Source organism: Wasmannia auropunctata, unplaced genomic scaffold (genome assembly GCF_000956235.1).
Source record: "Wasmannia auropunctata unplaced genomic scaffold, wasmannia.A_1.0 LD336090.1, whole genome shotgun sequence".
Classification (NCBI taxonomy): domain Eukaryota; kingdom Metazoa; phylum Arthropoda; class Insecta; order Hymenoptera; family Formicidae; genus Wasmannia; species Wasmannia auropunctata.
The window spans coordinates 3,503,172-3,516,357 of record NW_012026800.1 but is presented as its reverse complement, the minus strand read 5'-3'; the positions used below and the strand labels follow the sequence as shown (position 1 = coordinate 3,516,357).

The 13,186-nt window shown below is 42.5% G+C and overlaps 1 protein-coding gene across 2 annotated transcripts in view; it reads right to left on the bottom strand.

The window, feature by feature from the left end:
- Nucleotides 1-3,959: 3,959 nt before the first annotated feature.
- LOC105447955 overlaps nucleotides 3,960-13,186 on the bottom strand; it is a 50,003-nt gene continuing 40,776 nt past the window's right edge. For both annotated transcript variants that reach the window (XM_011686286.1, XM_011686285.1), the window contains 2 exons: nucleotides 12,318-12,561; nucleotides 3,960-7,258 (listed from right to left, as the gene is read on the bottom strand). In XM_011686286.1, the coding sequence (XP_011684588.1) occupies nucleotides 7,130-7,258; nucleotides 12,318-12,561 (373 nt within the window). In that variant the 3' untranslated portion in view covers nucleotides 3,960-7,129. The remainder of the gene's footprint in view (nucleotides 7,259-12,317; nucleotides 12,562-13,186) is intronic.

Here is a 13,186-nt window from a genome sequence, read left to right as displayed (position 1 = left end):
CACGCACCGCGCGCATCGACGACGCGTGTATGCACCGACGACCGAGAGGGCGGCCGAGCCAGGCCGAGCGGAGCAAATTCCAAATAATCCATTGCCGATTCCGGCGATCGTTTCCTCCTCCCCCACCCCCCCCCCTATCTCCCTTCGTGAAACTATCGGAGAACTGTTCGGCTCGATTACGTCGCGGCGTTTAGCGGCGGAATTGCAAAATTTCATCTATCGCACCCGCGATGATGGATGCAACTTCGAGTCTCCGATACCGTGTCATGCACGCGACACGCGTTGTGATGCCTCTCCGGCGCGCGCGAAAATTGCGCGTATATATACGCGAGTGTCTGCCGCGGATATAATTACGCTAACAAGCCGGAACACGTTGGTAGCAGACGCTCGGCGCGGCGCAACGCGGCGGGCGCCTCGTTTAATCCTTGCGGAGAATCGCAATCTCCGCGCATTCTCCGCGCCTCAACAAAAGATTTTGTATCTACGTCTGCACATCCTTTGCCTCACCTCTCCCCCCCTCCCCTTCCCCTCTCCCCCGCCGTGTTGTTGTGCTTACCGCCTTTCGTCGGGCTCGTCGCCCAAAGTAAGCGGCGCATATTCCGGCGACGTCGTCGCCGCGCGCATCTGCGAATGACAGCAGTTGTTTCCAAGTTTATCCCGAAGCCGCCGGAACGTATCCAGCCTCTTAATTCGCTCGTCTACCACCGCCGGTGGAGGTAGCCGGGAGGAGACACACGTATATGATAATCGCCACGTATCCCGGCAAAGCCGCGACGGGCGAGACGATCTCGCACGTGAGTCCCTCTTTCTCTGTCTTCTCCTCGTTAGCATTAATTTATACTATTATTATGCCGATGCGGTTTCAGTGACTTAAGGCAAGCGAGAGAGAAAAATGTACGGAAAAATTTAATCACGTCAGAACGAAGTTCCCGAAAGAAGATGAAACTTCCGACGTAGCGGACGAGGCGAATAAAATTATTAAAAGAATTTCACAGCACGGAAATAATGAAAGCATTACGAAATAAAGATAAGCGTGATAATATCAATAATAAAAAAAGAACGAGATATTGACTGTCGTCGAGTCAACATTTGTTCCATTAAAATTTTGTTCCCTTTGTTGTAATAAAACAGTGGATCTCGTTAATGTAAGAATGGTATTGCGGATCGTGAAAATCTCTCGCGAAGCGAAGTCCGTGCGAAACGCCGGAAAGTAGGAATCGGGACTGCTGCGCCGGAAAGCTCTAAATTTATCGCCAATAGCTTCCTAGGTGCGCGAAAAGCTATCTTTGATCTCTCTTTCTTTCTCTCTCTCTCTCTCTCTTTCTCTCTCTTTCTTGCGCTGATTTATAGATCCGACTTTAATATAGCGAAAAGGGCGAAAATCGACTCGCGAGAAATAGCGGGAGAGAGATAGAATTCTTCTGTATTTCGCTTATACCTCCACCTGGATGTTAACGCTAAAACACATCGTGTACTCTCTCCTTTTTTCTTCCTCCTCGCGAAACGAATCGTTAACCGGAAGCAATCCCTTCGTTGTGGAATAATCGACCGTGATTCGTTTCCCTTCCGTCCGTGCCACGGGCAGCCAGCGATCCCCTGTCCCCGGGGGGACAAAGCCAAATGCCCGTCGTATCGGGTAAAATTACGAGCAACTTAATCCCCCCCCCGTCTTCATTTCTTGCTTCCGCATTCTTTCGCGCCGGACGCAGAAAATTTCTGGATATTCCGCACACGTAGACAATCGGACTAAACTTCCCTTTAATACGTTTCCGCGAACATATGCCACTCTAATGAAAACGATAAAAATATTCTCCCACAGGCTGTCTGTCATTTTCCTTATAACGCGGTTGTAATTACATTATTAATTTGAATAAAGTGTTGTGCGTTTTCGGAACGACATAATTTACTACGCGAAAATTCTCGATTGAAATTATTAAATCAAATTGTATGTTTATCCTTCCTAATAACGAATTCCACGAGTTTTCTCGGCCCTCGAGCGAAGAATTATTGTATTTTTCCGGTTCGTTGAACTCGACCAAAGAAATGTACTGTGTTTACTTTTTCCACACGAGTATTCCCGACCATCATAATGATTAATAAACGGTTGACAAATGACACATCATTTGGTTGGAGTCATTTGATCCACAGTTTTGCGTATCGTTCCCGATCCAGAAATAACGATGACCAAATCAAGCTTGATTTAAACTAGTTTAAACCGCCAAGAAATATGATTAATTACGATCCCATGAAACTATGTAACAACGTATAACACGTGCGCGTTGTTGGATATTTTATTACGTATATTTCAATTTAAATAAAATAGATGGGAAGACAAAAAGTTGAAATCTGCTTTCATCCAGGCCTAGTAAATACAATTTATTTGAAAAGGGATATTTCGATTTTATGTTTCAGCTCAAACTTGTAAATTTTACGCTGTGTATCGTTCAAAATGAAGAGTTTTACGATGACAAACATTTGTATGGAATATATAAAAAAATTGTAACAATTTGTTCTGATTTTATTTGAATGATGTCAGTTTTTCAAATACGAAGTTATAGATCAATTCATTTTTATCACCAAACTTTACTCTTTTCATTTTATCGAAAATTCCTGAACTATATTTCTTCGCAATATTTTGACAGTCCACGTTTAATAGTCTAAGACTAAAATATTCGTTCTAATTTATTGCAGCCGATTCAAGACAATGATTCTATTAGATTATATACATTCGCCTCACAAGGGGAAGGCCAGGTCAGTGCATCACTGATCCTGATTTCAATTTTTTTGGTGAAACTAGAGGCAAAATAAAGATATAGTGTCCGAGTGTTTGATTGAATGGGTTAATTTTCGAGTAAGAATTTTCGAAAAATAATTTTTTAAATAATAATATGCAATATTTAATAATAAAAAGCGATATATTTCTTCCATTCAACATCGGTTATAATAATGCTTATGAAAAAATATAAATTTGTAAAAAAGTCGTACATTACAAAATCAGTAAAAAATGAAAAAAAAATTTTTTTTAAATGCGTATTTTTATTTTTATTTCATTTTTTATTACTGATTTTGTAATGTACAACTTTTTTACATAAAAATTTGTATTTTTTCCCAGGCATTATTATAACCGATGTTGAATAAAATTAATATATTGCTTTTTATTATTAAATATGAAATATTATTAATTAAAATTTATTTTTCGAAAATTAAAGCCCATTCAATCAAACGCTCAGACGCTATATCTTTATTTTGCTTCTACATTGCTTCATCAAAATAATTGGGATCAACATCCGTGATGCACTGACCTGACCTTTCCCTTGTCAGATCTCAGATTAAAATAATAAATAATTTGATTTTATATATAATTTAATTTTTTTACTTGTATAATGAGCAGCAGCAGAATTGTCCAAAGCTTCCGAAAACTCCCTGCTTCTCTCGCTTCTTTCATGGCACTCACACTTAATCGTGATCGCGCGTACGCTAATTACTCGAATGCGGCAAGCTTGAGGTGTTTCACGGACATTCTTTATATCAAGAGATGTATATCTTCACGAAGTGGGAAATATTACGAAATATAACTTATAATTCCTATTCCCAATCATCAATTCCTACGAGTAATAAGACGAGCAATATCCAATGCGATAAGATACCCTCTTTGACAGGTACCTACTCGTCGCTTGCGGATCATCAATCGAAAGAGTTAATTATTCTTGTCGTTTGAAAAATATTCTTGGGATATTTTATATTAAACTACTAGTAGCTCCTTTACGGAAAATATACTTGGCGCGAGATGATACCACATCTCTTGATCGAGTGGTAATAAAACGTGGAGCGGCCTCACGCACTACCTGCGTGCTCAAATATGAGTTAATAAATGATAGCGCGGTGATCTTACACAAACAATAAGGCTATAACGTCGAACGTTTATCATTAAGCATTATTTATGAAAAAACTACATGACGTTTAATGCCTTGCAAAGTAATATATATTTCATTCAATATGTTGTCGCGAGCTAAGCAGCGATTATGGCTTATAAGCATCAAATTTCGACGCGCGCACTTCTACGAAATACATAATATTATTATTCATAAACGGTATCTTACAATTCCTATTACAATTCCGAACGACACATTGATTCCTACATAAAATGAATAATATCTAACGCGAAAATATTCGTTGCAGATACTCATCGCTTGCCGTTGATCGGAAGAATTAGTTTGCGCGTGCCGGCAGCCCCTAGTCGTTTATAAAATATTATCGCGTTTTGTAAAATACTAGTTCTTTACAATAAATACATGGCACGAGGCGTTGAGAGGGTGATAATAAAACAGCAAGCGCGACCTTGCTACCTGCGTACTCATCGGTTAGCGAGTGATAATGCGGTGACTTTACGTAAACTGGGCGCCACGACGAAATATTCAAAATGTCTCGTAAAGTATAGTACGTCGAATAATTCATTGTGTCGCGAATGACAGCAGCGGATACGGTCTCTTTGTTATTTGAATCACCAGGCCGACGATGCGTGACTTACAATTAGTGTTCTCCACTTGAATGGGAAGACCGCATTCAACTATCATCGAAGTCCATTTTTGATAAGTTGCATTCTAATCTTGAGATTAACTGGTAAAAAATTCAGCACACAACGCATATCATTAAGATAATAACTACCGTACATATTAACATATCTCAATGTCAATGGAAATTACATTGTTCATTCCCTGCCGCTTCGATTCTTATGTCAAACGAATAAAAAGCAACGATGCACGTTAACGTGTGTCAATCAATTTGTCGTCGCCGTGAAATATTTAAATGCACCACCGCATTTTACACATTAAACTGCAAATTTATACGATTAATTATAATAATACAAATATTAAGCGTGGCGCTTCTGACACCCGTTTCCATCCGCGATCCACTCTCTTTTCATGAATAAAAATTAATGAGAAACACGAAGCAATTTTGATGCATTTCAGCAGTTCGTTGCGCGAAATATCGTTTTTGATTCATATAAAACGAGCAGTATAAGTATCAATTAATTTGCCGTGACCACAAATCGAAAAATGTGTCTGTGTGTTTGTGTGTGTGTGTGTGTATTGTTAATTATTTCTGCTCACATCATAAATACGAAATATAAAAACGATCAGCTGATGTCTGAATTGAAAATACGCAAAATATACTAAATAAAAATAAAAATATACCAAATAAAATTTTATACCGCAGCAAATCCCAGAAACCAAATCGGAAAACTATGAATATTTTTCGAAATTTTGAGCTCCTAATTTGTTGAATTCCTACTGCTTTTCCCCAATAAAAATTTGACTCGATATAATTTGAATCTTGCTATCCCGATGTTCCTTAATTAATGAAAAATCCTATTCTAAACGAGACTTCGTATTTGAAATGTGAGAAACTCGGGACGCATCCCATACAAGTATATACCTTTCATTTCCTTTGATCGCCCTTTCTCTCCCATCCACGGCAATAAATATCATCGTCTCGCGCTTCATTCTTGCGTCACCGGTCTCCTTTTATTTTTTTACGGTACCATTCGCGCTCGCGTTCGCATCGATCTTCGTGTTTCTATGAGTCGACGTCGCATCGTCAAGCGCGACAAATAAAAGCCCCGGGCTCGCACATACGGACCACGCGATTCTCACCGGCAATATTTAACCAGTCCGGGTTCGGGTGTGTCAAACGTACTCGTCGATAATCGCCTTCGGCGAAAATTGATGGGAGGAGAAGGGGGGGCGGGGGACGACCTCGTCGCCCGTGGAATCCTCTGTTTTCGAAATTGCGATGTCGGAGCGACGGCAAAATATGAAAACGAAACGCGCGGGCGCATAGCACGAATGGCCAATGTCTCTCTCCCACTCGCGCCGATCAAATCGATTCACCCTTAATGTCCATACGTTTTTAATTAAATAAATAATTACATTGTGCGCGCGTACTCAATTAATAAGGGAATTTTAATAAATTTAAATAATTATTTAATAAATTTCTCCATGTCTCCAGTGTGGCATACAATTATTTCTTGAGTATATTTAGTTATCTAATACATTCGCGTCAATACGTGTGTATCGTATAGTTATGTATAAAATATTTTGATATATTTAAAGACATCATATGTGTGTATCGGTTGTATATAAAATATTTTGATTGTAAAATGCAGCGGCAGATCAGTAGACAAGTGAAAAGGGCATTGACGCCTATAATATTGCAATTACTGTTATAATTGCTCGAATTATATTTCATTGATATCTTACTTATTAAAAATATTGTATAAAATAATCATAGCGATACGATGGAATACTGCTCACAATTGCTCGATATACTAAATATACAAAATTACTGTGTAATTAAAGATATTTTTTTTACTGACTCTACTGATACCTAAAAGAATACAAAATGCCTCTGGTTAGTTCAATTCCCTGGTCCAATCACCCACACCAATCACCCTCACCAACCACTCGATACTTTTCTCGCTCTTGCAGTAAATACATTAATTTTAACTAAATCATGCATTAATTCCCATCATGGATGTTCGCTTCGTCAGGAGCGAAGAAATATTCGTCCCGCTAAAAACTCTACTGTACATTTTCCTCAATTATCTAACTCTTAAAACGTACTTACATATTTCCGCTCTACTAAAAGAGAGAGGGAAACTAATAATTGCTAAATCAAAATTGCCGGAAAATAGAAAGGTATTTACAAATTTAAGCTCGATTCAAATTTTCGGATAATTTTGTTTCCGAGACCGAACCGATTTTTAAAAGATTTTGTTTCCTGTATTCGCTCGAAATCTCGATCTCCATAAGCGAATGACCGTCCAAATCTCTCCCCATGGAGAAAACCGCGTAACTATACACTTGAGAATCACATTGATTCGCTCCTTTCTTGTTTCATTGAGCTCATACATACAAATCGCGCATATTGCCGTGGCGTCAAAGATAAACGCAGAATACTATCACAGTAATCGCCACGGAAATGCACGCCACGAGAGCGCACAGCGAGGCACAGGAGAGGCTTTACCGAGTGAAAAAGAAAACGTAAAATTAATTCCAATTAATTTCTTGCGTCTAGTTCGAGAGCGCAAGGCCTCTGGAGCTTAAGTTTAATTAAACGGCCACACTATTCAAAACGTGTCCATGTGGATGGTGTCCATGCTGGAGTACATATTTGGCACGCTGTTCCTGCTGCCCTGGCCGAAGACGGTCACGTCGACGGCCTCGTCGTCCAGCTCCTCCGAGAAGGTCACCAGCACCTGCACATTCCACAGCAGATTACGTGACGCATAATTCGCGCGACTAATTATCATTAAAAAAAATCAACTCGACCGTTGCGAAGAAATTGGACAAGGATTTTTGCCGTGCGTTAGACTTTATAATAAATTGTGTGTCCCGCATATTCTCTTCTAGAATTAAAATTCCCGCGGCGTGTGGGGGGAAGGGGGCGGAATGTGGGGAAAATAACAAAACAATTTCACTCGTAATGCTGCAGTTTTTCGGCGGGTAATTTTCTTCTCTTCCTCTCGTAACGAACAGATCCGCCGGGATATTTTTGTGCAACGCAATTTCACGTTGCCGATCAAACGTCTTTCGCGTAACGTCCGCGCCTGTGCAATTATCGCGCGGTTGCGAGTCGCGAGAACTGAAAGTTCCGTTGAGAGAACTAGGTGCGCGAAACTTTCAGTCGTTGTGCGTCGCTCGCTGCAATTCCGTGCGTGCTTCGCGTTTGAAACACGTTCTCGCGCAACTGCGAACGGCGACGGGCGGGTGGGCCACGAAGGGCTTTACTTGCAACGAAGACCCATAAAAATCTCAAAACTTTTCCGGCCAGCGCCAAGTTCCCGCCTCCCCTCCCCCTGCTGCCCCGGTTTACATACAAGCACGATGGCGATACTGCAAAAAATTCTCTACTTTGTTTGCGAGATCGCCGTACCCGTCTTTGCGTCACGGTGAGAAATGCATTTACATAATGTCCTGACACCGCGGGCAAACTTGGTACGATCTTTTTCTCGGAAGATATACACGCGCCGAGCTGGCTATCTAACGAGGTATTGGTATCGATACCGTAAAAATTATTGATACGCCGCGCTTACGATTGTATTTTAATTATTATCACACGCACACGAGAAATAGGAACTGAGCTGAAAATGCAATTGAAAATATCGCCAATAATACGCGGAGTACATTAATATTAACTTACGATTGAAATACAGACTTGAAATGCAAAATTACTTCTTTGAAATATTACAGTCAGCCAATTTCTTAATCAATAAAAATAATATAATATTCATAGAGTCGCAACCTCCTGACTTAATTTGTCAAAAAAAAACGTTTATTAAAAATTGAAAAATAAATTATATTTGGAAGCTAACTTGAGAAACTCTCAATAATTTCATTGAATTTACTCTTGGCACCGTGGCGAACTCTCGCCACTCTCCGCAATTCAGCTTTCAGATATAATTCAATTTTCAATTGTGGATCCCATTTATGTTACATGCCCCCGATTTTCCGAAGGATGAATGCGGTCGCGAAAACCGCCGGAGCTAGGGAGACTTCGCGGCGGATAGTTTTCCGCGGCGCGCGTTGCGGTAATCTAGAAGTTCTTAGATTCGGCCCGACCCAGTTTACTACCGTACTTAGGACTTAATTTATATTCCGAACCGCGCTAAACTTGAGCTGTTGCTATTGTCGTTACTCTAGAAGCTTACAAAACAACGGGCGGGTTCATGGCAGCCCTTAATGTTCGCACGGACCAAGTTTTCAAGAAGTACGGGATGAATACGTGACGCAAGTTTGTATTTAACGACGATTTAAATACGCCCAGAGGAGAGAGGACAGATGACGGTGTTTTTCAACGCGGAAAACGGGACGAGCGTATAAACTTCCCTCTCGCTAATAACAATTAGCAATGATAATTAATCCTCTCTCGTCCCGAAGGCCACTCCTCCCGAATTCGAAGAGGTTATACCGAGATGCAATTGCGCGGTAAACTGTCGCGTGCGTCAATATTTTCAGAATGAACCAATTACCGGTAGAAATTGCCAAACGTCACAGGCTGATAGATCGAGCTCGTATTATTCGGTCGAAAAGCGATTCTATTTCTGATGACAAAAAGGCTTCCATAAAACCACTTCGCGTTTCAAGTACTGAATTTCTATCACTTTTACTCAACGTGCGCGCGCGCGCGTCCATCTTATAAGCGATCAATTAAGCCCCCATTATTCATTCGCATTCGATAACGCTCCTCTTGAATTTCTCGCACGTTTCAGCCTGCTCTCTCTCTCTCTCTCTTTCTCTTTCTCTCTCTCTCTCTCTCTCTCTCTCTCTCGGTGGATATTGATATTTTATTCGCGAGTGTTCTTGTGTCACAATCTTCTAACGGATTTTGTTAGATTTTTATGAAATCTATTTTGTCTGAATCTTTTGTCAAACTCTTAATAACGCGAACGAGTTCATTAAATATATAGTTTATTATAAAGATTGCATTAGTAAAGAATGAGAAAAGAGTAAAGAAACAAAAAAGAGCATTTTTATTGCATTTCACGTTTCTTATTTTGTGAAAATTAAATCGCACCCATTTGATCGGGGTCGATCGATCACTCCGAGCAACGAATTCAATTCCCAAGCCTTCCCTCAAGCGTCGGACGGTTCGTTTCGCGATCTGGAACCGGCTTCTTAGAATTCTCAGCCGTAGAACTGTGAAGGATAGTCGGAAATGGATCGCGTACGCTTTTCGCGACCGGTAAAGATCTACATACCCGCGCCATGCCGACGATTTCGCTGTCGCACAACTCGCCGTTGCGTGATTTATGATCGTCGCTCGCAACCAAGTTGCGAAACGCTGAATGATGTATTGTTGAAAGGAGTTGCGAGACAAGTAGAAAAAAAAATATATATATACATTGTATATCTTTGTCGTTAATTCCGTTACTCCATTCAATTTATTCCCGCGAGAAGTATTTTCGCGTGTCGTCCGGTGACGCAATAAATTCCTAATCCGCGCTCGTATATGCACAGTAAAGTTCACTTTCCCTTTACGACACGCGAGCGAAATAGATACTGCGCTGCGTTCCAGCGGGTAAATCGGGAATGGATAGAAAACGACCGTGAATAATTTTACAGCGTAAAATATAAAATAGCGCTTGCCGTAAAGTTTCATTTTAATCTCGTTTCATTACTCTCCGGCCGGGGAGGACAGCGCTTTATATATATAAAATCCGAATTTGTGAAAAGAAAAAAAACAAAGCGAGGAGACTGCAAGCTTTGTGCATCGTTGTAATGACCATTTCTTTTTTTTTTTAAGCTAATATCACGCCGTCGCGCGAATCCTCACCTCGCGCAGACTCGCGCGGACTGAATTTTTTCGTTTAATTTTCGGATTTCGTCCGGACGACGGAGAGATGCGCCGCGCACACAATTTGCGAAAATAATTAATAACGTGTAATATCGTGACCTTCGCGTTCGAGAGCGATGTTAATTAAAGCTAAACGTCTTCGTACGAAGATTTATTACATAAGAAGTTTTTTAATTAGTCTCAAAATTGAAATTTTTCTTTATTAACCGGCTTATGCAAATGCGGCCGGCGGGTGGTGGTAAATTTCGCAAAGAAGAGTCGCGAAGAGCGACGGAAGAGAGTTTTGGCGGGATAAGACGCGAGGTGGCCGCGCAAAATGCAAATTTTAGCGTCCAACTGCCAGCGTCGCGCGTGCATCCCCTCCCGCGTATGCGAATGCAATCCTCCCGCGACAGACGGACACATTGGACATAATTTGTCCGTCCGTAAGTTGGACACACGGACCACTCGATTACACGACGGTTGCGTCGTTTCAAAAAGAAAAAAAAAAAAGAATTTTATTCCCGGGTAAAAACGCGTTTCGTGAGCTTTACGCGCGAGGGAAAAAGCGCGCGCGACGTTACACGTCCGTTTGTAAGTATACGGACATCACGCGGAAAGAGAGAGAAAGAGAAAGAGAAAGGGAGATAGGGTGGTCTGCAATTTCGCATAATAAGCGCAACCTGGCGCCCCTGGATTTACCGGAACGACGTGCGAGGGCGGATTCGAAACAGAAGGGATAAAAAAATTCTTTGCTCACGGTAACGCGACGGTGTGATGGCGCAACCGTAAAAGAAAGCCACGCGGCGCGGCGTGACGCTTTCACGTGATTTTAATTTGATTGCAGTTAATTCGATTGCACTTCAACTGCATCGTCCCGGTCGTGCGCTCGCGGCCGAATAATAACGTTAAATACGCGACTTCGAGAAATGCGCGCGCCGCGCTCGTCGAAGGGACTTCGGCGCTTTGACGAGGCGCATTCACGGCGAGAGTCGCGCTGACTTGCGTACGCGCCAACAATGTGCATTTACCGAGGAGCGCCGTGCAATCCGGCTCGCATTGAAGCGACGTGAAAGACAATCGTCATTGCAACATGCACGGCCGCGCAAAGGCTTCGGCATGTAAGGCGGAATATGGGGGAGGAGAGCAGGGAGAGGAGAAGCGTATCGCGCGCGTAAGATTTACACTCGGCAATTTCGACAAGAGATTCGGGCTTCATTATTCAGATGGTGAATTACTTCGGAGGAGTGGGAAAAGGAGAGATCAGAGGAACAGGGAGAGGGGGGGGGGGAGTGAACGGTTAATTAACAACAGTTTTCGCAGGGGCGGGAGGAAGGGGGAGAAAAGGGTCGGGAACCGCGCGTTTATACAGCTACCCGGAAAGCATTTAGGCGAGCTTAGAGGCGAGCAGCCGGTGTGGGAAGAGCGAGTTTCCCGCCTCCCTGTAGCATGTAAACCATCGCGGCGTGGGTGTGTATGTAAGCGAGCTACGAGACGGGCGGATCCATTAATATCCGTCAGGGATCGGTGGGACGAAAACGGCGGGATCGTCTTCGGACGACAGGAGGAGGCGCCCGTGCGCCGGCGGTGCATCATCTGCTGAAGACAAGCCCTTAGAATATCGTCGCGGCGGCGCGGCGCGCATTCACCGCGGCGAATGTTCACCCGGGAGGTCACGTCGCGGGAATTAAATATCGCGGTACCTAAGCCTGCCTCCCCCCCCCCTCTCCCCTCTTCCCCCTCGGTAGTTGCACGCGTATCTCAAATACTCCCGACTCGCGGCTTTCGAATTTCGAAAGTGATAAAATCGTGGGCATCGAACCGACATATAATTTCACGTACGACAATACCGCGCTTCGATTCGCGGGAGCACGTTCGAAATAATAGGAGAGAGACGAGGGGGCTGTACATTTGAAAATCAAAATTTGGAACGAGAATCCACGGAGCGCGCGGAGTATCCGTCCGGAATTGGATTCACTGACCTGATCCAACGAGCTCTGTGTAAGCGTGTAGTCCGTGGCCTTAAGCTCCTCCGCCAGGAGCTTCAGCATGCTGAAGCTCACGCTGAGCGCCATGTCCTGGCTGCGCGGTAGCAGGAGCCGAGCAGCCGTCGCTTGCCTCGAGGAGATCATCGCCTGTGGCAGATATTTCAGGATAACCCTCCTAAGATCCGTGGCGGTGACTGGCTGGCCGAATCTCAGGAAGGCGACGTATCCTTCGCCGAATCTAAAAGTCAAGTCCGGCTTTACAGTTTTCAAGGCAGGTTCTAGCTCGGCGCACCGCGTCAAATGACACGTCGAATTAACCGTGATGATCGTAATAAAGAAGCACAGCGATGGAGTTATTCTGATACAGAAGAGCTGTGTTAAGAGATTCGCGCAGAGATTGTAAGATAAATAGATAGATAGATAGAATGAATGAATAATAATATTTATTAGCTTTCTCAGCTATTTACATACATAATATATATCTTACAGTATCTTAAAGTATAGGCAGCACAGTCATTATATGTTTCTTTAACATACGCTTAAATACTACAAGTCTATCGCATCGCTTTAATTCATTCGGTATGGCATTATACATTTTCACACCCTCATAGAATAAACTTTTTTGTGCGCTTCTTGTTTTCTAAAATCTATTCTAATATTTCTGATTGTCTCGTTTGCCTTTTCGCTTACTTCTCCTACTACAACTAATTTATTTCCTAAATGCTCCGGCATTATACCGTTTAATATTTTAAAAATAAGATACACACGTTGTAATACAATCTACGCCTGAGGGAGAGGGAGAGGGAGAGGGAGAGGGAGAGGGAGAGGGAGAGAGAGAGAGAGAGAGAGAGAGAGAGAGAGAG